The 23,820-nt window shown below is 38.0% G+C and overlaps 1 protein-coding gene across 2 annotated transcripts in view; it reads right to left on the bottom strand.

Moving 5' to 3' along the window:
* LOC135412928 (cytochrome P450 7B1) overlaps nt 1-23,820 on the bottom strand; it is a 129,485-nt gene that overhangs the window by 86,778 nt on the left and 18,887 nt on the right. Inside the window, exon 1 of one of the 2 annotated variants that reach the window (XM_064651946.1) lies at nt 7,360-7,445. The exons of the other annotated variant lie outside the window; for it this stretch is intronic. Coding sequence (XP_064508016.1) covers nt 7,360-7,430 — 71 coding nt within the window. The 5' untranslated portion in view covers nt 7,431-7,445. Of the gene's footprint in view, nt 1-7,359; nt 7,446-23,820 lie in introns of those variants that run through there. 2 annotated transcript variants of the gene reach the window in all.

Raw genomic sequence — 23,820 nt, 5'->3', positions numbered from 1 at the left:
CAGCAGAGCATCTCCAATAGTCACAAACAGTTCTGGAATCAGCCACCAAAATCAGTAGTTTACACACTAAAAAAAATTATTTATATGGGAAGGAGAATACCAGTAAAGTAGTTTAAAAACTGGCTTTAAGGTTAGTTTTAATATTTTCACCACCAAAATAATAAATATAAGGATGTTATTGAGAACGTGAAGTCAAGACTCACTCCTAACAAAAAGAAGGACCAGAAATCACAAAGATGAAATGTGGGACATCAGTAATGGAAGATCTGTTAGCCTTAGCTGAGAGGTCGTGCACTTCAGGACAGAGACAAGAACTTCTTCTGGGTGCTGTGCTTCCAGAACTGTAAACACAGAGAAGGCCAAGGACCAAGAGCTATTAATTTTTTTCTACTAATGAGACACTGAAACACAATAGTACTGTCAATCCACATATTGTCAGCAGAAATATTTGTATCACCCCCAAAAAATCTCTGATGAAACCTCCTCTGGAATTTCAAAGAAAACTTAGTGGACAATTAAAAAAATAAGTAAATAAAGATATTAATTTATATGCTAAAGGAGTGAGATCAGTTCTTTGGACAAGGAGTTATACTTATTTAGCATAATAACTTTCCTAAAAATACACTGGGAAGAAGTGGAAGATAAAAACAGCAGGTTTATTCAAGCTGGTAAAAAGTGAGGGCAAAAAAGTCTGGTGTAAATTACCTATGAGCTCGTCTGGGTTTGAGACCAGAAGTCTAATTTTATGGGGATTTTTAGCTTTTTTCGTCTTTGTCTCTCTGTTCTCTCAAACACAAGAATGATTGTGCCCTTTTAAAGATGAAATTCCTATTCAAGCACTTCATTTTGCAAGTTTAATCCTTTGGAGAAAGATATAAACCAACAAACCCAATCTTCCCCATTTTTCAAAACTTGTAATAAAATGACAGCTCACCCCAGTAAGAGTAGAAAACAAATCTGTGTAAGAGAAGTCCTTCCACGTCACAAATTAGGCTTGATAAATCAGATGCCTTGTCATACAAGTTTTGAATTCATGTGCCAAATTGGGGGTAGCAGGCAGGTCTGCCTTCCCACCGTGGTGAAAACCTGTCTCTGCCTGAAGTCCACGGGCAATGTGAGAATTCTTAGCCATCTGACAGCTAAAAACGTGACCCACCTTCAAAAAAGAAGCATATGGCTTCCAGCACCCAATTCTGACAACATTTTGTCCTTATTCCAATTTTGTGCCAAATTCTCTAACTCCACTACATTTTCGCCTAACATATTATTCACCTTGTGAAAGGATGTTAATCAGTATCATTGTCAAAATTCTTCTTTGGGAAGAAAAATTTCCACTAGGAAAAGGAGACTCTTAAGAAATCTTTTTAGGGGATATAACAACACGTCTTAAACACAAAAAAATAAGGAAAGAAGAAAAGGTGGATTCAGATGTATGCATTTTTATACTAACGCATACAGAATGCATATACTAAAGCAGACTACAATCTGAAAGGCAACAAAGTGAAATAAGCTTTATTTCTGTGCGCCCATCCCAAAGAAACATTATTTATATCAGACTATTTCCCTGTCTCTGATAGGATTTAGAGATCTGAGCCTTCACTCAGTCTGAAAAAGAAATTCTCGTATTTTTTCCCTAATAAAATCCCAGCCAAATAATATTAATACACAGGCACACAGTAGTAATAGTTTGGCATTATTGTTTGCATCTATCTCTTCTACAATCCATGTTCACACTGGGAAATGCACGGCAGACACAGGCATTGGGTTGACTAAAGTAGAGTCTAATCCAGCCGGAGACCATAGGCAAATGATTGCCTCCGGTAACTGCAGCATAAAACCACAACCCTATATCTGTGTCCAAGTGCATCTCCACAGTTTTTCTGGTGAAAACTGGCTATGAGAAAATGTTAAAGTGCAATACACTAGTGATGTATCATTTTTCCAAGGCACGGATTTCTGTCTATCTATGTATTTATACTGCTCTTGATCAGAAGGACTATAACCAAACACTGATATTCTGTAGCTCCGGTTTGTGTAATTCCATTTGAAGTAAAGCAGATCCAGGAATTGCACTTAGTAAAATCTCTGAATTTAACTGAACAATAATTTCAGGATGCCAACATTCAGCGAAACTGAGTACCACTGAAGGAGCCACTGGAGTTAGTTGCTCAAGGCATATATGACAAAAGGAGTGTAATAAAAGCCCATGTCCAGAAAGCCATGTGAGAGCAAACAAAAGATTAAAAGCAGAAGGAAGCTGCTAATGCTTGAGAGTGGCCAGAGCTCTTTCAGCATAGGAATGGGCCTTATCAATACTTTGTGAAGCACACTGCACACAGCTAAAAAGCATCCTTGAGCAGAAGACTTCAGACTCCACCACAACACAAGATGAGACAAACATGACCCTGAGATTGACACAAAGAGTGAAACTTTGAGCAGACTTTCAGAGATGCGACAAAGAAGTACCTGAGAGTAAACAAAGATTTCCAGGATTCCTCCACTCCACCCTTTCCAGGAGGTAAAAATAGCAGGTGTCTTGGCTCCTCACCATCCCTGAACTTCACTGGTGGTACAGCATCTCCCTCTGTCTCTCTCTTGCTCAGAGGCTTGGTCCTCTGGCAACCAGCAAGTAGGTGTCTGATACATTTTTTTCAAACTTCATGGCAAGGATTGCACTTTGTTAATAGTGCCAGACATATATGATAGCTGTCAAGCTGGTGAGTTATTTTAACACTTGGAGAACTGGCTCTGAAACAGTCAGGTAGCAAACTGCTAATGAAAAAGATAAGCAAATGAGTCAAATCAAGCATGCTACACTGTCTGTCTTAATGTTGGTTGGTACGTCTGGAAAGAAAAACAAGTCTTTCTACTGGCCAAATTCATTTTTTTAACACCCAAGTGCCTTCCTGTAATTCATTAACTGACCTGACTCACAGGTCTCTCCACTGGAGATAACTGCCACTGCAGCATTTTCTATGTACTTGAGGTTTTATTCCTTTTACCTACCTCAAATTTTTCTCTACAGAGTTTTCCTCCCAACTGCCATGGACCTATATGCACTCAGAAGGGTAGAAGTTTCTGAAGAACATTATTCTTCAAAATTTATTAGAAGGAAATTCTTAGAATTGTTGTAATACTGTATGTGCCTGAAAATGAACAAGTTAATGCAGAATTTTGTCCTTACTCAGAAAAATGGCCATTTTTTGAAGCTAGTATGATTCATAGCTCCTCTGCTTTACCATAGTCTTTTTCTCCAAAAAACTACATGACTGCAGTGAAGACTTCATTTATTAAAAAAAAAAACACAAAAAACCCAAAACAAACAAAAAAACCCTATAAAAGTGGGTCAGATATAGAGCAACTAGTACAGGAGCACCACTTTATTCAAGAAAATCAAGTAGCTTTTTCTTAAAATTCATACTATAGACTTACTAGTCAATTGGCAATTCCAAGTGCTGCAGCGACTGGACATTTATACATCAGATGGAGCATTCTGAAGACTAGTAATTCAAACAAGAAGGAAGCCTAGGAAGGAAGCATTCATAGATACTGCTAAGAAAAGAAGTTAAAGACTCCTGAAGAAGTTAATGATGGTGCAAAGGCAAAAGGACAATGTCACTATTATTACTCATGTTTTTTCTCTTTTTACACAGAGGCTGACACTGGTTTAGTAATACTTTAAGTTAGGCTGGGGTGTCCCTTCATTAAATTATGCAAGCAGCCTGAAAAGAGAGCTGTGAAAGGAAACATATTGCAGCTGGTGCAGGTGATCATCTTTTCATCCAGGCTGCCATCCTCTTCTTGTTTGCTTCCCTCCTACATGCACATATACATAACTGCTAATTTTAAAAAGACATATCCTTGAATGTATTCCCTCTGCAGATTCTTTACTACTTCATCATTTCCATCCATGAATCACAAAGAGACAGGAAAAAAGATTCTTAAGCAAAGAAATAGATATTAAGCTTTATGGGACTGCGATATGATTCTTAAAGACAGCAGTTCCCTAACCACAGTTGTTTAGAAAGTTACATTTTGTAAAGCATAATTGCAACTTAATTTTAAGTTTAGATTTTGTAATATCACAAATAAACAAAAAAGATGTATCTATGTATTGTAATTGGCTGATCATACAAATACTTATTAAATATAAACACATATGCTTTTGTAGATTTGTTAGAAAGATTCGTTAATTGCTTAATGAAAGATGTCTTTCAGATACTAATTCCTTCATTTAGTTCGACAGATTAAATTTTATATGAGGAGATATTAGCATGCATGCAATGAAGTGACAAGGACAACTAAAAAGCTTAAAATGTTAATGGATGAAGTGCAGCTTTCTTAGTTCCTCTAAACTAAAAGCTATAATCTTCATTACATGCACTAAAGATCATATTTTCTCCTGCTTTCTGCAGAGATAAGACAGCTATATTTAACACAGAAACATACACCACAATATGTTTCGATTCAGCTGCTATATTTTCATCATCATAAATAAATTATGAAAACTTTAAACACTGCATGAATGATTCCGCATAGAAAACAACAAAAATGCAATTAATTTTTATAGAAGAGAAAATTGATAGTTGACATCCAAGCAATCCAATTACTTCTATATTTCATCGCAGTAGTTTTAGGTAATTATCTTCTTGATAACCTCTCTTCACAATGTGCTTGCAGAAAAAAACCCCAAACAATTGACTTTAGTTACTAAGGCACTACAGGGTTAACGTCAACCATTGCTGTAAAAAGCAAATTACTAGCAATACCAACAGTTCAGAGTCTTCCTTTTTGCTGTAGACTGAAGTTCAATCTGGCATCATCTTTTCTCTGTCCCCAGTAGGGTGCAGGGAGCCCTCTAGCTTCCATGTGGGATTCCTACTGTGGTACATATTGGCCAGCATACAGCTGCTCTAAACAACTATTTGCATCTACAATGCGGTCATCCCACCACCTTCTTTTCAGATCAATATGATTGGGACAAACAATAGTTTGATTTTGATTGCTCTATAGTACGCTTGGGTAGAGCCGCTGAATGCAAGCGCATCGCTCAGAAACAATGGGCTGGTTCATCATCCAAAGCGTCCCTTTTCAAACAGCTGCCTCTGCCACACTCACCCTGACAAACGTCCAGAAAAACAGATGGTTTCAGCATTCATGGGCAGTTTAGTGAAAGCCCTAGAGTCAACTATTCAAGACATTTTATCATCTAGCTGATAATAGAGCAGTGCTTGGAGATAAAAATTAAAAATACATTTAAAAACTCTATTAATTCGCACCCACGTGCAGCCCCCCTTGCACACACACGAAACGACTTCCCCATGCTCTGTAACACTGCAAAGTGCAAGCACTTAAAGGAAGCTTCACTCTTAATCCCTTCTGTGGGATAGCTGCATCACTATGAAAGATGATAATCATCGGGTACTCTCACGAACCATCTATACTGCAATACCCACAAACAAAAGCAATGAATTAGTAGTTGAATGGGAAGCTTAACTTTGAGTTGCCTCGGGTTTGCTGTGGATTAAACCAGGTTCTGCTATTTTTTCTATTTGTTTGTTTGTTTTGTTTGTGTGTATCTAAGAGAGATTTTTTTTTGCTTGCTTTTTTCAGGCTAAAATACAAATGCTTTTGAGGCATTGTATTGGAAGGCACAGGGTGAGCTATGATACAGATTCTGCACATACCTATGGATAATCACATCATTTCCAACTAAGTCACCGGTATTAAGCAGCCTCTAAGGCAAAGAAGCTGGGGAACTACAAAGCTGAAGGTCTATGCTCCCTGTGCCACCTATCTGGAAGGATGTGTAGGACAGGCTGAAGAGCAGCCACGACAGTGGCTCTTCAGCTCCACCAGCCACAAAGCCTGACATGGGGTTTAGAAATGGGCAATATTATCCTTCTGGGATGTCTGGGCAGTGTTATCCTTCAGAGGATGCATTACTACTCTCACTTGCTCCACAAATCCCTAAACTTTGAGGAAGCTTAAACACCCTCAAATCACACTGGAAAGTCCAACTCTCCTTGAGGGAGGATGTGGCTTCTATGAAAGAAAAAAAGGTGTTATATTTATTATTCCTCACTTATCTTAAAAAAATTCATTATTACTGATCTGTTAACATTTTCTTGGAGATCACATGAACTTTCCACAGCAAAGATAAATGCCATACTTGGCACTGCATTAGTCCAGCGAGCTGAGCTGCTGTGTAGTCAACCTGGACACGCTTATGCTAACTCTGCTTTTCAGAGGAGCACATGGGACTGAATCTTGCAAATGCTGGGAACTTTCCCACAGCTGTACGTAAGTATGTGTACTACAGTTCTAAAGAAAAGCAGAGAAACAGAAAGCAAGGGTCAGCAATTATCGTTGCGAATACCTCAATGTCTAAAGGCTACAACTCAGAAGTAGTATTTTGGAATTGAAAAATAAACATAGAAAAGAAAGAGGGAAAAATCTGACCATATACTTTAAATGTGGATTTATTTTCTTCTTAAAAATTTTTGCTTCCTAAAAACGTTGTTCTTAATCTACTGTGTTTCAGCTCAGGGGAAAAAATACTCTGGATCCAATCAGAAATCTCCAGCGATGAAAACTTTACGGAAAGAAACCCCCGGGTGGCGAAGGATGGTACCAGCTCGTCAAAATGATGATACTTCAGTCCATGTGGCCACACAAAAAAATAGTCATCATGTATAAAGTCGGTTTTCTCCACAGTCAGTCTTGAACACTGGCTTCTCTATTTCCCCAATAAACTCTTTCTTACTGCTGTACTTGCACACAGAAAGCCTCCGAAGCCACTCCAAGTATCTGCTTCCTCTTCCAGAACTTCTCTGATGCCTCTGCTATGACATCAACTAATCATAACTGAGATGAGTATGTTATTCAGATTGATGATATTACAGCTAGGACTACCAAAACATACGACTCTCAGGAGACTGTCTAGACCCTCCTAGGGGTAAAGGGCATAAATATTCTAGGAAAACCTAACTCCTTGAACCTTTCATTTTAAATCATACTTTTAAAATTCTTCATTTCCTCATGATTTCTTTTGGAAACTCTCCAATTTATCTACATCTTTCTTTATATGCAGTCCCCAAAACTGGATTCAATACTCCAGCTGAGGCCTCACCAGCACCATATGGTGCAAAATAATTACTTCCCATGTCTTACACATGACACTCCTGTTAAAGAATCCCAAAAAAAGAGGTGCTTTATTTGCAATAGCATGTCCTTTGTGAGTTATATTTCATTTGTGATCTCTTAAAACCTCAGATACTTTTCTGCTTTCCAATTACTTCTTTTGTCTTTGTGCATTTACTGTATCATTTCCAAGGGCCGTATTTTGTACTTCTTTACCAAATTTCACTTGGTCGATTTTTATAGTGATCCTTCTGCTCCAATTCATTGCTCCAAAGTGTTGCAAACATCCCCGCCTGCCCCTGTTAAAAAAATAGAGCGTATTTTCTCATTAGCATTTTGAATGATGGATTAGATGGATTAGAGAGCAGACCTTTCCGTGAAGAGGCCAATTAGCAATGTCAGGTGAGCTGCCCCTGCTGCAGCTGGGAAGAGCACCACCAATAACTTCTCTTTGAGAACACTTTTCAACTGCTTTGCAGCCACTCATGGCGATTTCATCTAGGCCATATTTTTCAAGCTTGCTTAAAAGAATGTCATGTTGGACAGTGTCAAAAGCCTCACTTAAGTCAAGATACATCACATCTCCTAGTTCTCTGTTATCCACTAGGCCAGTTACTCTGTCAAAGCAGGAAATGAGATTGGTTTGACACAATTTGTTCTTGACAAATTCATGCTGGCTGTTTTTTATCACCTGATTATTGTCTAGGTGCTTATGAATCGTTCTAACATTTCTCTGGGGGATCAACCAGGGCTAAACTGGACTTGGCAACTGGAAAAAGGAGTATCCAGGGAATTAATGACAAGTCCTAAGCCTGACTTTCTTCAGCCCTGCCATGCTGTTTCTGTTTACTTTAAACATAGCTTACAGCTAAAGATCAAAACAACAAAACCTGGCCAACTTCTACAGTAGGACCCTCTTGCATTTAAATAGTCCAGCTGCACTTCATTGCTACAGTGCAAAGATCATTTAGATCTAGAAGAATCATTTGATCTAATTGCTGTCCCAGAAGCTGCAGGGCTGGAGTCCTACTCCCACTTTCTCCAATAAAGCCACGACTTGGTCTTGCATCTTGAGATGCATTACCTCAGACTTCCACTGCTCAGACTTTCAGGCTGGCTTTGCATCTCTACTGACACGCCATTGCAATATGCAGAAACATACTTAGTTTTCTAGCACATTTAAAATGTTACCCACTCATTCACATTAAAGGGAGTCTTCACACTGCTTGTAACAGCCTTTGAAGAAGGCTTTAAACAGCCTTTGAACAAGGCTTCAGAATGTGAAATTTATCATCTTTCCTTGTTTTCATAGTTACTTTCCCAGAAAGGTCCTGACCTTGTTTGAGACTTTGAGTAGTACTGCAATAAGAGTAATAAATATTATGTGAAAGTCATAAATCCCACCCCAGTTTATAGAATGAGAAGATATTGGGAAATCAGAAGATATTTAGCCAGGAAAAAAAGAAAAGTGGGGGATGGTAGGAAGCAGCAATCTGGGAGCATTCTGTTGCCAAAAAAAAAAAAAAGCAAAACCCAAACAAGTAAGCCCTTTCCCTCTCTGTTTTACTTCCAGTTTAACATTTCCCTGGTCACCCTTCCCAATTCTTTATATTTTTCTAATATTCAAATGAGTTCTTTCTCACGTGCACATTTTTATGCAAGAGACAAAGAGGAGATTCTTTTCTTTCTCTTTTCTATCACTTCTTCTCAAGCTTCCTCTTACTTCTTTTCCATTTTGCTCCTCTCAGTTTCCAATACATCCATGCTCACCCACAGACTCATCTCTGAATCCCCTGTCATGCATTTTTTTTCTGTCCTACTGCATAGGAACTATTTCCTAGTTCCTTTCCGTAAGTCTTCTTAACCATACATGTTTTTATACAGGTATTAAACTAAACGCTGAACATCCTTTTGCAACCATGTCTGGGTTATCTCAATTCAGCTTCCCACACTGCTGTTTGCCTTCATGTCTGCTACAACACATCTCACCCTTCGCATTTCAGAGGTTACAGAGCATCAAGAGAAGTGACACAAGCAGAGCCATGGAAATAGCCATTTCAGCACCTCTGAAGACAAGAGGGTGTAGATGAAGAAGACTGAGCACAAGATTCCACGGCACTGAACATGGCTTTACCAGAAGTCTTCACAGCCCTGAAGGACAGCTCACACTTGACTCTGGTCACGGTTGTTCCTCAGCTTTATTTAGATGAGTGATTTTGCAACTGCTGGAGCCCTCAGGTGGTCCACATACCATTCCTAAGGAGGCTACAGTAGACAGGTAATGTATGGTACACAGCAGCGTACATGTACCAGCGTCCTCGGCTTTAAAAAAAACCAGATAAGCTAAAACGGTGGTTCTAATTTTTTAAGGTGGTACTGAAAATGTTCAGTAAGACCTTGTTCCAGTACTCCTTGATGAAAATGTTTGACCTACTATAGATCAGTCCATTCCCATTTTTCGCTGTTTCCTCTATGGCCATCTGTTTGTCTTGTTTTCAAGGGGCAGTTTCTTGCAGAAATTATCTCCAGGTTTTATCATGCTCAGCACTAAATAGGTCTGCATGAATAGGCAAAACTCATTAAAAAATCAGATTTTTAAATTTCTGTTTATTATGTGAATATAGAATTTGTGTAAAAAATTCACTTAAGAATTTGTGTTAGAAAGTACCGTTTTGTTTAAAGTCAGTCTCACTGTTACCCTGCATAAATGGATTTTCCCCTGCTTTTGTGAAAGCCTTGCAGTCCAACACAAGGCATAAAAGTCATTAAAGAGGAAAACATAATAGTAGAATTACAGAAACTGGCAAGGTAATATAGAAATAGAAACATTTCCTGAAACTACTAGCTCTACTTTTTTATGAAATTACTAGGTTTCAAGTTGATGTTGTCAGTGCAAGTAACCTTGAAATTTACACTATAGTAGTTTCACCATATCAAATCAAAGGCAAAAATTTTAAAGGAAAAAGTAATTTTTGAGAGCTTATGCATTAAAACTTCGAAAGCTACTTGTTGGCCTGATGAAGGTTACTGTATTATAGACAAAAATACCATTTCTAAAGTAAGTTCCATATATTTTGCTGCAGTGTCGTCACTGTTGCAGAACAATACATGATGAAGTTTTAGATTTTTCTATCCAGTCTAAGTGTGGTGAAATCCAATCACCTAAAAGCATTAAGCAGGAGGTTCAGATTTTATACTTAGTATTTCATAGGAAACATAACACTACATCATTTAGGGGTTAAGTGCAAGATTAGAATAAAGTATATCCTGTAAATTTTGTACATGGTATAGGCTGCATATGGACAGTTCTTCCATCTGCCTAGATAACTTCAACAAAGATACAAGTAGATAAAATTGAAGTTAATTTAGTAACATGTACCCACATGATAGCAAGTCCAATTTTGATTGAAATCATTTGAGGGTTTTAACATTTGCATCTCTTCAATCAGCTTTCATTTCTTACAGAGATTCATCATCTCAGTATCTAACTGGATTGCACAAAAATATGGACCTCCATTAATTTCTAGAAGGAAAAATTGAAACTAATCCCAGAGACCATCTGGAAGGCATGAGTAGCATATAAATTCAGCTCCTTGCCTGTAAGGCCAGAGCATTTCTTTAAAAAGAACTAAAGTAATCACACAAACTTGGTTTCATCTTCAGTTACAGATGAAATTCAAGGACCTCTTTATCTCAGTCACACGTGTCTAAGCCATGGTCATAATGAAGGCAACGAGGCACCCAAACTCATAAGTCCAAAGCCATGAAGTTGGAGCTGATGACAACCATCTTTCAGAGCATTCACTTCTTCTAGCTGGAATAGTTCCAAAATCTAACAAAGACTTTCTATTGATGGATACAGAGTGGACAAAGTGAATGCAAACTGCATATTTTGGGACAAATCTTCAAACCATTTTTGATCCTAATTAAAGGTGTCTATGTGAACATCAACCTTGCCAGAAAAAAATGGAACTGTCAAGTCACAGAAAGGAATGGTAGATGACACGACCCTTGTCTCATGTTACTGCTACTTACATGTATAGCTTCACTGCAGCAAGTTTGACTATACACATAAAAAAGAGTTCATATATGCGTATGCACACTTATGCACAGGTTAAAAAAAAATTCTAGTCTTTTACAGAATCAAGGTGTATTTTTTATCATTCATTCTCTTTAAGAATAAATCTCATTACAAGATTTTGAAAGGGGTATCTCATAACAACATTAGAGATGCGTTTGTATTAATGTGTTTCCAGAAAAGACTCTGTCTACATTTTGTTTCAGGGTTGAAATGTATTTGGGGAAGAATGAGCTCATTCAGAATAAATGCTTCTTTAAATCCACTTTAATTTTTTCTCTTGAGTTAATCAGATATGACACTGATTTTACCCTGTACTCAGAACCTGTTAGGTATTCTGTCCAGCTGAAATACAAACACTGTTTCAATTACAGAGGAAGGCAGGTAGAAATTAAAAGAGGCATTGCTCCTTTAGGTTTAAAGTCGCTTGGCTAGTCAGATCTTCAAGAAGAATCTCTGTTACCGAGCTGAAGATTTAAACAATCATGACTTTCAGGAGTGTGTTTCCACCCCATTAGTGATATAGTAGTTCACATCAGAAAGAACTACTGCATTTTACAGAATTCAGCAGAGAAATGATTCTTATCTAGTACTCGGTAGCAGCAATATTTCAGGTTTTTTATGCCATGGTTTTTACAATCTAAACACAGAAATTAAATGCCTGTAGTCATAACTCATATCTTCCAATTGCTTTAAAATGGACATTTAGCTTCTCAAAGGGGTTGACAATGTCTTTTTAAATTATTACTGCTGATTTATATCACTGTAATGTGACAAAATAGACTTATACTCCTCAAATCTGAAGATAGAACAAATATTCTTTGCACACAGTAGCGGGCAAAGGTTCTTCAGAAATAAAATATGCCTGCCCTCTACTGACCATCTAAGAAACTCTTTTATTTTGTTTTTAAACAATATTTGCACCAGTAGAATTTTAAATGAAATTTTAAATTTAATTTCTTTCCTCATTTAAAATGTCTTATAACATCATGTCTCCAAATTAAACTACCAATCATCATGTGCTTGTTGCAGCCCTCCAGTAAGCTCAAAGCACGTTGGTTTGCACAACATTACATGTATCCAAATCTTTTTTGTTTTTGATCCACTGGTCTCCTGAGGAAGTCGGGGAGAGAGAATGGAGTAGCCCAGAGTTTAAAATCTGAGTGCCTGCCCAGAATTGCTAATGTAAAAGACTTCTTTTTTTGCAGCAGCTGTTACAAATCAAGAAGCAATTGTACTTGGGACATTCACACAAAATGAATTTTATCCTCAGGAGAGCTTAGAAAAACACAAAAGTGTTTGCGAAATTCGTCAGATACCAAATTTCCAGGAAAATTTAACTCAGTTTGAAATATTGTGCACATGTGCTATCAGAATGAACAGTTTTAGGAGTAACATGAAAAACAAAGATCTGGCTAGATGTATGTGGCCAGTTCTGGCAGAGACGCACAAGGACACATCTGGATTAGCCATCTCCTTTTGAGTTGCAATTTGTCTAATCTGTTTTAGACTTACTTAAAATGAGATGAACAGTCCTTTAGAAGTGCTCCCTTCCCCCATTTTTACATGCAGTCAGATGGACCTCCAGGAAGGCTCTCTGTATTAATATTTACGGTAACTACAAGCTAACATAACCCACATTAAGGAATAAAAGGAACAAAAGAAATGCTCCTCTGCTGGCAAATCCAAAGCACAAGAAAGAAGACTGAGGATTTTACCCTTGGACTCTGTGGATGAATGGCATTCCAGATAATGAACTTACCACCTTTTCTCTTGGGCTAGGTGGGACCAGTACTGACCCCAGCATAAATCAGTGCTAACTGCTTCTGTTTTCAAAAGCTTTCAGAGCTTGCCTATGCACAATCAATATGAACAAATCACGTTATGAACTCCAAACAGATCAATTACTTCTGTCCAGTTCTCCATGTGGGAACTCAAAGTTAAGAAAGTGCATTCACAGCACAAGCTAACCATCTGATCACACATACAGGACCTAAGGGTTGGGCTCTCCAACCTTGACACTGATTTTAGCAGTGATTTCAGTAAGAATTTACCCACACCAACTTGTAAGTGCTACTAAAAGCCAAAGACATAATGTATAATTAATCCATTGCTCTTGTCATTGAAAATCCATAGTTATTCACTAGGTGTAATGCAGGACTAATACACTATGCTTTTCTTTCTATATTAATGCTATGACTTTCTGTATTCACCAGCAAGTGAATCCATTCCAGTCCAAGTCTTTATCAGGCTTTGGAACTGAGTTGGTGTCTTCAGAAAGTGTAGAATGGCTATAAGCACAAAACTCTGAATAGGAGTATAAGTAGACTAAAAAATTCCATTGAGGAGATATTTTTTTTCTAACCATGCTATGTAAATAACCTGTGAAGAAGAAAAGCAACAGAAGTCATATGTTTTCATAAGCCATGTGGACAACTTGCCCTTTTCTGAATATATCTTTCACTATATGGCACACAGAGATACAGAGAATATGTAGAGATATATATTTTTCCCCAATAAGAATAATAAATAGCTGCATTTTTATGGAGACGTACACCAATGGCGCTTCTGCTACTGCTGCTAAACAGCTGCCTAATGCTTGTCTGCTACTAAGAACCAAAAATGGTTTGCAAACAGCAACTGTCTGAGGATGAATAAAAAGAAAAATCTCTGGAATGAAGTAGTTTTAAAATAGAATCACTTGCTTATGAGTGAAGCTTAAAGAACAAAAGCTTTTATAATCAATTCTCCACCTATCTGAGCATTTGACTATTCTCTCATCAATGCAATTTATAGTGTCCTGTTTTGAAATTTTTTTCTACTGGGAAGCCGAGGCTCTGCTCTGTAAGTCCACAAAGCACAGGTGAGAACACCAATATTATGTAGTGACTGGAAATCAGTCCCTGTAGAAATGAAGGTGGAACAGAGAAGATACACCAATGTTTATATCACTCACTTAAAGATGAGCTTTCAGCATAAAAAAACATAATGACAGTAGGGAACAATATGAATTATATGAACAATATACCCATATTATTTACCCCTTGTTCTTAAGATGAGACTAATATTTCATGACAGAAAGTAAGTTTCAAATAACAAAAAAAGTCACATTGACCAAATACTGATCATTAATAAAGCACACATGATGCTTCCCACATAAGCCCAAAAGGATTACTTATCCATGTGGAAGCAGTGGGTAGCAATTAATCCTCACAGTATTTATGGCAAAACTTCCTCTGGGAATTTTTCATCACTCTTTCTTTAAGAGTAGTCACCGGCAAAAAAGGTTAGTATTTTCCCTTACACAAAAATTAATCGCAACCCTTTGGAAAACCTAACTACAGCAACACTGAAAAACTGAGTCCAGAGACATCTTCACTATCTATTTCTTCCTACCAACTTTGCTATAGATACCATAACAGAGACAGATGCACAGTATCAAGAAAAGCAGCTCTGAGCGCTGCCGCTGCCAGACTATTGAGCCTCACAATGTACATAAAAAAGTGTTACCCCTGAGGCAAATAAACATAGCAAACACAGTCCTCCAAGAAATACTACACAGTATTGGAAGTTTTATGCTATATTTAAATCTTGTCCTCTCATTTTAATAAGGAAATACTGATACTGAAAGAGAAAATTACTCTTCCTGATAATTTAAAACAGGCTGTTGATTTTTGCAGTAGCACTGTTAAGTGTCCTTTTGAGGTTCACTAATCCACAGTGTCTTGCAGAGGCAGGATATATCTGTGGAGATGGAGGCTGAACAGGGCAGAAAGACACAGCTCTCTCACAGCCACTGGAGAAGTTTGAATTCCCTTGTCTGGGAGATGATGGCTTCTTTAACCTTAGCACTGAGACAAGAGATGCCAGGATCCTGCAAGGGAAGGTCCTAGGGAAGAGTTAGGTACGGCCACCACCTCCTAATGAGACAGACAACCAAAGAAGGAATGATAACCTATGCTCTGCAATTTATGGTTGAACACTTCCTAGATTAAAAAAAAAAAAAAAAAAAAGTAAAGTTGCTTCTTTAAAAGCATCTTTCGCACTTCTTTCTACTTGCATGCCAGGACACAAAACTAATTGTTGGAATCCCTCGTCTCTAAAAAAAAAAAAATCTATCACAGTAGCTTTCACTTAATGCTATACATTATAGTTCTGATGTTCAACTTCTTCCTTTTCCTTCTTCATTTCAGCTTTCTGAAACCATCTGCTTTCTGTTAAGATGAATTCTTAAAATCCTGTGAGCTGCTCATATGAAGTGAGTAAAACTTGGATTTTCTAAAAGAGGCAGAGATTTGCAATGTAAACAACCTATATGCAGCTTATATCTTCATTCAGGTTTATAGCAAGTGGGTGGATGCATTGCATAACTACACTTCAGGAGAGGTAATTAGGTACTGAAATATGCATTCGCTTGTGTAGTGAACCAAGTGCACTAACCCATACAAACATGCATATTTTTGTCCTCGCAACTGTGTTTCTATACCTTTTGAAAATGTGATCTCCTATGAGAATGAATACTCAAGATTATAAGAGTCCACAAATCCCTTTCACCACTGTCCATAACTTCTGAGCTTTTCTGTATCCAGTTACTCTTCTCCTCTTAGGAGAAAATATTGAGTGCGGTTAGATAAGGTTGCTTCACTACCATTAAAAAAGAATTATACCACGGCAAACTGTGCTTCATTTGCTTTCTTTAGGTAAATTATATAGCAAAGAAGCCAGCTGCAGCCCAGAGGCAGCCTAGCTGAGGCTACAAAAGAGGAGCATGTGCTGTAATGCATCTGCCAAGATGACCTACAGGCAGGTTCCTGCCTCATCACTGCACAGAACACCGCACGGCCTCGTTAGCTCCTACTTGTTTAGACAGGGTTTCTGTTCCCATTGTGTTGGTTCTTCTTGATTGCAAATCAATTGAGATGGTCTGCACGTTACAATATTAAGACAGCAAATTAATAAATGTCCAGATGCGGACGCCAGTGCCCAGTACCTATCCAATGCATGGGATTGCCATGGATTGGCAATGGCTCCTGTGGCATCTAACTGTGGCTGCACAGCCTAGCCCCATGTCAGTAAAGAACCCACTCACTCCCTTTAACAGCATCTTAAAAGTCTTGATCTGTGCCTCAGTCCTCCCATCAGTGGGTTATAGACAATAATGCTGTCTAGCCCCAAATGACTGTAATGACAGGATCCTCAGAAATGAGGTGAAAGATGATTGTATAACATTACGAAGTACTGCTTTATTCTTTTTTGAAGTAGATGGAGCATAGATCATTTTAGCATTTAACCACATATATGTCTTTTGCTCTGACATACTAGTTCAGCCTAAAGTTAGTGATGAAGAATATTTTTAGGTGCCTGAACCCCACTAAGAAATCATTTAAAGTCTTTTGCTTTTAAATACAGACAGCTACTTCTGTCTTCCTGAAAAGAGTGGATCACATCTGCAATACGGTTTGGCCCTGATCACCTTGGCTTAGAAAACCTCAACAATGGTACTCAGATGTTCCAGGCAAAGGACAAGTTCATATCCATAACTGAACCACAAGCTTATATAGGATCTGTACATCTGATCTTGGTTTGGAAAAGAAAGAATACAAGAGGGATGGCTGCATTTTCAAAATTTGAATTAGTAGTATACTAATCAGCCCTGGTGAGGCCACATGTGGAGTACTATGTGCAGTTCTGGGCTCCACAGTACAAGAGAGACATGAAGCTCCTGGAGCAGTTCAGCAGAGAGCTTCTAAGTTGGTCAAGGGTCTGGAGAAACTCTCTTACAATGAAAGGCTGAGTGGGCTGGGCCTGTTCAGCCTTGAGAAGAAGCGACTGAGAGGGGACCTCATTAATGTGTATAAGTATCTTAAGAGCGGATGTCAAGAGGATGGAGCCAGGCTGTGCTCGGTGATGCCAACCAATAGGACAAGAGGCAATGGCCAAAAACTGATGCACAGCAAGTTCCACCTGAACATGAGGAAGAAATTCTTTATTGTGCAGGTGACCATGCTCTGGGAACAGGCTGCCCAGAGAGGTTGTGGAGTCTTCCTCATTGGAGAGATCCAAGAATGATCTCACTGCAATCCTGTGCAATCTGCTCTGTGATGATCCTGCTTGAGCAGGGAGGTTGGACCAGATGACCCTCTATGGTCCCTTCCAACCTGACCAATTCTGTGATTCTGTGATTATATTATCAAACATATACATGGAAAAATGTCATGTGTTCTGTTTCATAAATGATGAGCAGAACCAAGTCTGACTGAGAAGAGAACAGCTGTAAGCAGTAGCTCTGAGGGAATAACGTTGGCATGGTAAATACAGCTCTCCAGAAGAGAACCACAATCCTAAAAGGTGGTATAATCTTATGGGTTCTGGACCTGAATCCCATTTAGTTCTGCATTAAACAACCATACAGTGTCTGAGTTATTAAAATCCTGTGGTGTGATGTACCTCTGGAGACACTCAAAAGATTACAAGGCCAAGCACAAGTCAAAGCACTTCTTTTGCCAAACTAATTGGTCACTGTAAAAGCACTAAATTAGGTACGTAGTTGAGTTTCAAAGAAAAAAATGGGGAGTTGTGGAGAGGGAATTGTTAATAAATCTGCCCGTTAATGAGGATATTCTATTACAAAATAATTTGTAAGTATATTAACCTGTAAAAGCAAATTGCTGATGGGTTAATGGATTTAAAGACCTTGTTATGGAGAACCATTAAATATGAAAAAGAGTACTCACAACAAGGAAAGGGTGAAAAGTATAGACTGGAAGTTAGGACTGCATTTTTTTCCACTACATCAACAGCACACATGCTGGTACAGAGATAATAGTTTATGACAGCATTTACACTTTGTTCCCTGTTTTATATATTTTATTTTGAACCCTTTTTCCTCCTCTTCACATTGTGCAAAACAAACAAATAAACAAACAAACCCTTCCTTTTTTTTCTTTTCATCACATACACATTTTTTCACTGTTTTAATTATAAATATAGATCCTATCTCTTTGAGAACTTAATGGATGACTGGAAAATTACTGGGACTGCAACAGCAGAGGTTTGAGCCTCAGCAACATGCAAAACAGATCTTTAACCACACTTCTGAATGTTACTTTTTGTTGAGGCTAAATTAATTAGTTCATTCTACAAATTAGATTCTTATAATCGAACCAAACACTCTCATTTAAACCATGCTTTGTATAACTGACATGTTTATTCTGGGATATTCAAGAATTCTTGTGAGACAATTTTTTGACCACAAATAGGTCAGTGAAGACCCTAACAGATATTTGACAGGAGGTGAAGTGAGGATGACTTAAGGACTGGAAATCTGAAAATGGTGAATACAGAACAAGAATGCTGCAATACACACTTGAGTTTTGAGGTTACTCAAATAAAACTACTGACCCAGGAACCCCAGACCTGACAACTATGGAGATTCTCAGGTAAAGCACAAACATTGAAAGGAAATAGATGAAGGAAGACAAGCAGGAAGAATGAGTGCACTGACATAGAGATGATACCAATGAATCAACTAGCACAGTTTTTAGGTCCTAACTCAAAGCTGAGAGTTTTCTCCTTAATATTCCTCTCATGGCATAGACACAAATGAACAGAGAACTGGCAGGCTGCTAAAGACACTGGCTGTGTAGGCACTTCTAGCACATACGTTTGTTATTTGCAGTATATATTACTCATGCCATTGCAAAGGCCACTCTTCCTGCAATGTTGTCCATACAGCTCTTAACATCTCTCTTGTATTTGGTTTTTACCATCCTTGTGATATTTACTGAGGAAACACCCACAGTTTCCCTGGAGCAGGCCATTTGACCACAACTCTCCCTGCCAAGTGAAAACACTTCATTTTCTCTTTTTTGGTGTTTTGTGCAAACAGATAAAAACAAGCAACAGGCTCAACATAAAGTAAGAAACCTCCAGTGTTAACACCAGAGTAACTTCAGCTACTTCAGTTAGACTGGTAGAAAACCATAATACTTAATATTATCCTCTCTTTTTTTTTTTTTCTGGGGACACACAGTCTTTTCCCAAGCATGTACTGATAGCTGCACCAAACCCAAGGTGCAAATCCTCTGACCCTGCACTATGTTCTGACTTCTCTGAAAGTGGAGAAGGGAGATGGAGAGATGCCATTCTTCATGGCATGGTTCCAACACCAGAACAGCTATCAGCAATATATATTGAAAGGAAGAAGGTGAATCATTTCTTGCTAGGAAAAGAACTGCTACTTTGCCATGAAATCCTTTGTTAGAACAAAATTTATCTAGTTTCCATCTTTTTTAAGAAGGAAAATGTTCTAAGCTGGTATCTGAAAATTTGCTTATGCAAATTCAAAGGAGACCTCTTGGACACGCTTCATCATTTCAAAATATACACTTTACACCTAGGAAAATGTATCAAAGCCACAAATGCTTTGGTCAAGAAGTCTCACCCCTCTTGAATTGACTGATGATATCATATGTTCTAGGAATATTTTTATCATCTGGCATGTTGCTCGGCACCATATGGCACAGCACACTGACAAGAGAGAAAGGACTAGTTTTAAATATTATATATATATATATATATAGGTAGATAAAAATAAATGTTACACTTCTATAGAAGTACAAAGACACTATTGCCCATTTCTATAATTCTTATTACAGGAGGGGCTCATTGTGGAAGGTATGTTTTTTGTCCTCACACTGAAATACAGAAGAACTACAGAAGCAAAATGTAGAATAGTTTCAAAAAATGAAATGTAACCCCTCAAAGAGAGCTTGAACTGAATGCAACACTTATTTTCTCACTTTGTAATGCTTCTTTTTCCAAGACTTGTTATTATTGTAATAATGACATATTAACCCTTTCTCATGGAATTAATTTCATGCAGTTAATTCAGATAGACAGGTTTTATAGTCAGTTATAATTTTTATATAGAGCAACAGCTTCAGTCCTGTCAGTACTGGAGGGGATGAAGTCTGCTGGTTTTTCCAAGAAAACTTTTTAAAGGGAAGCTCATGTCATTTGGCATTAATATGCATATATATTATCTCTCCATTTTTCATCATTATTTGAGGTAAAATGACATTATGAATTGTTCAAAATACTGTACTGAATATTTATTTAGGTAGAACTCATAATTTTTTTCTATTTGGCAAAGGAAATGTAGGAACTTTTGAGGATTTTTTGATGAGGTTACTAACTGGGTAAGATAGAACATTTAGCCCAGAAAAGTGTTCACCGTATTATTGAAATTTCTCTTTTCCTATGATACCTTCTCGATAATTCTTTGTTTAAACTTTCTGTTTCTACAGACACATTTTCATATACTGGGTTATCTTCATGTTAGAGGAGAAGATGAGATCTTGCTGTATATTTGAGTTTGAACATATTCTATACTAATACAAAACAAACCAAATGACCTCCCCCATAGTAATCTTCTGCTGCAAAATTTTCCTGCATAATTCACCATTTTAAGAACAGGATACTAAACTGAACACAAATCTTCTCAAGTCTTTGAGAACACCTTCCTGTCCGTTCCCTGTGTCTTCATCACCAAATATTTGTCTGTTTTAGGGCTTTTCCAAAGTACTCTCAGAAAACTCAAACCTGTAGGAAGTCTGACCCAATGACTGTTTATCTTCCTCCAATCTCCAGATCTTCCACCTTCTCCCAAGCCCATGCATAAAAGTCTACCCCACTCTCACAGATACTTGTGCATATGAGACAGTACTTCTCAACTTTGCTACTGTTCAAATCTTTACCAACCCATCCATGCTCACAAAGAATTGGTCCATCACACAAGCTGCACTGCACTCTCCTCCTGCCTTCCTGTCCTGGCACTGGCATGCTCCCCGTCCTTCCACCCAGTCTCACCATTCTAAGTAGGAAGAATTTTGGAAACAGTCTTTCATTCTCTTCCTCACCAAACCACCACGTCATTTAAGATTTTAAATAAAATCAGAATCTTTCCTGCATCAGAAGCACAGAGGGGTGGAGGCTTGTGGCTGTGTATAGTTTGCAGATCCCATGGTCCAACAAAGCCATGTTACTGCCCAGTTTCATTGTAGTTTCATAGTTACAGCTCTGCACTTAAGTGGTTTGGGGATGAGGGGTGATAAGAAACTGCATCATTAGTAAAGCTCTTCTCACACTATGAGGGATGCTCATCCTCATGCACCTATCCAGTATATGAAATAAAATTATTCTGCTCTTTAGGTGCCAGGCAGACAGTAAAAAAACACAATTAGAGTTTTCATCTCTTATCATTACTAAAGCTACACTGTTCAAGACAGAGTAACTATGCAGACATACACAGATGAAATAAATCACTGGGCTGGAAGCTGGTATTGCAGTAACCAGTAACCATGCCCTGGATTATGTCCAACACGGACAGTTCCAAAGTCAACAGCTTTAAAGAACATAGTTTCCAAATGTTACAGGAAAGCTGTAACTCCGGAGGGCAAAATGAGAAAGAGAAAATGTGAATGAACTAAAATTCTTCAAGAAGACTTATTAGTCAAAATACCAAAGGCCAAAAAACTACAATTTGCGTCAGTAAAGAACTGAAAACAACATTTATTAATTAGAATTAAGCAAAGAAAAGGGAGATACTATGGGCGTAATGAAAAATACATAGTCTTACCTTAAAGTTTATACTATCCATACTTTACTTCTAATGGTTATTACCTTTTAGATTTAATAATCCTCTGTAACAACATCTCTCAACCCAAGTCAATTAGTCTGTTACAACCGAGTAAGGGCACTTGGAGCCCTGACACAGAAAAATTCAAAACATAGTAGTGGTTGGTAGGACTAAAAATTAGAGATGACAGAACCAGCATATTGAAACAGTGGCAATTATGAAAACAAGGAAAACTGAACTTTGTAAGAAAGCATACTGGCTTGGAAATATGGGGAAGGGTATTCACTATCAGCGGAGGTGGGGCTTGAATTCCATTCTACATAAATAGGGCTTTAATCCACAAATGCTATTACAAAGACACTATCTCTAAAAGAGGGAAGGGAATCTAACACCAAACAGGTAAATGAAGATGCTTGCAAAAACTCAGATAAATGAAAAAATTGTGCTTTAGTAGGTTTTCATCTTAGAGAAACACATAGCAACCACCAGTGACAAGGAAACAAATAGGGTTATAAATAAAGTATTTTAAACACAAGGATAAGGAACAAAAGGAACTGGCTACCAGGAAAGCTACAGGGAAGGTCTGGAAGATGTGTAATCTCCAAAGACATGTTGGCATTGCACCACCAAGTGAAATGCTAAGGCCCACTTTGAGCAAACGGTCAGAGTACATGCTCTCCAAGACTCTCAGATTTATAATCGAAGGGATGATAAAATCAAACAGCTCATGCTCAGAACAGGCCTAAGAATGATGAGGCAGCACAGAAACATCATCTCAAAAACAGTAACGCAGAACCAACAGTACTTTACCTACCATTCAGTCCTCTCTATCTACCATTAATTCTTAAATTACTTCGTCCCCAGTCCCTCTCCCTGCCACCATTTGTTCAGTTCTCCGTCACTGTGGCTAATAAATCCCATGTGGCTGGATATTCCTGGCATTTGGTTATATTCTCAAGCCTTTGAGAACATCTTTTTGTCCATTCCACGTGTCTTCGCAGACATATGTGGCTAATCAATCTTATTATCTTTACAATATTTGCTCCTGATCACTTTTTCACCCAAAACCAGGGATCTCTGAGTCCCTGTGGTTTAGTTAAGAAAGGAGGAGAGGTGGTTTAACAGGCAGTGACAATGCTGAAGTCTCTGCACAGGTTCTAGCCACCACCCAGGGCTTGCATTAAAGGACACCAAACATTTCAATATATAGTTTAGTAACACAATATCAAAGTTGACTCCCAAATTAAAGTCTCAAGTGTGCATTTACAGAACAGTGGAAAGAAGCCAAGTTATCCACAAGATCATCTTAACTTCAGCATTTAAGGAAGGAAGGATTTGATACACAGCAAATATACCTCAGCAGCCTTGAAAATCTGGCCTCTAAGGATTATGTTTTCTATAAGGGCCTCATTAAAACAAAAATTAGAATTCTCTACTGACTGCTTTTTCTTAAACACAAGAAAAATATGTACACAATATGTAAATATTAACATCCAGAAGTAATATCCAGAATAAAACCTCACCCCCACTTCTAGAGTATTTGTAAAGCTACTAATATAATTTTACTATGACAGGACAATTTCATCCATCTTTGATTCTTCAACCTTGGGAAGACCTTGGTCTAGACAGAGTTTATCAAACCAGTTAGTGTGTGAGAAACCTGTTCTCTAATTTTTATAACTTACCTTAGCACACAGTTGTGTAATGCTGGTGTGCAAATGGCTACGCCTTCTCTCAGTTAGTTTCTAAAGTGGTGGAGGAAGGCTAATGAATTGCAGTTATACAGGAAAATATAGTGAGATTACTTCATTTAGTATTGTGGGTGCTCAAACTTCAGTTTTGTTTCAGACCAGAAACTTCTGTGCATCCAATACAGCCAAATGCCAGTAATATTCAGGCTGAACAGGAAGAACCGAGCCTACCAGAGAACCAAATCCATGAGAGGTGGAGATACATCAAT

This window comes from Pseudopipra pipra, chromosome 1 (assembly GCF_036250125.1).
Source record: "Pseudopipra pipra isolate bDixPip1 chromosome 1, bDixPip1.hap1, whole genome shotgun sequence".
Taxonomy (NCBI): Eukaryota; Metazoa; Chordata; class Aves; order Passeriformes; family Pipridae; genus Pseudopipra; species Pseudopipra pipra.
The sequence above is the reverse complement of the archived record's forward strand: the minus strand, read 5'-3'. Positions and strand labels throughout refer to the sequence as shown.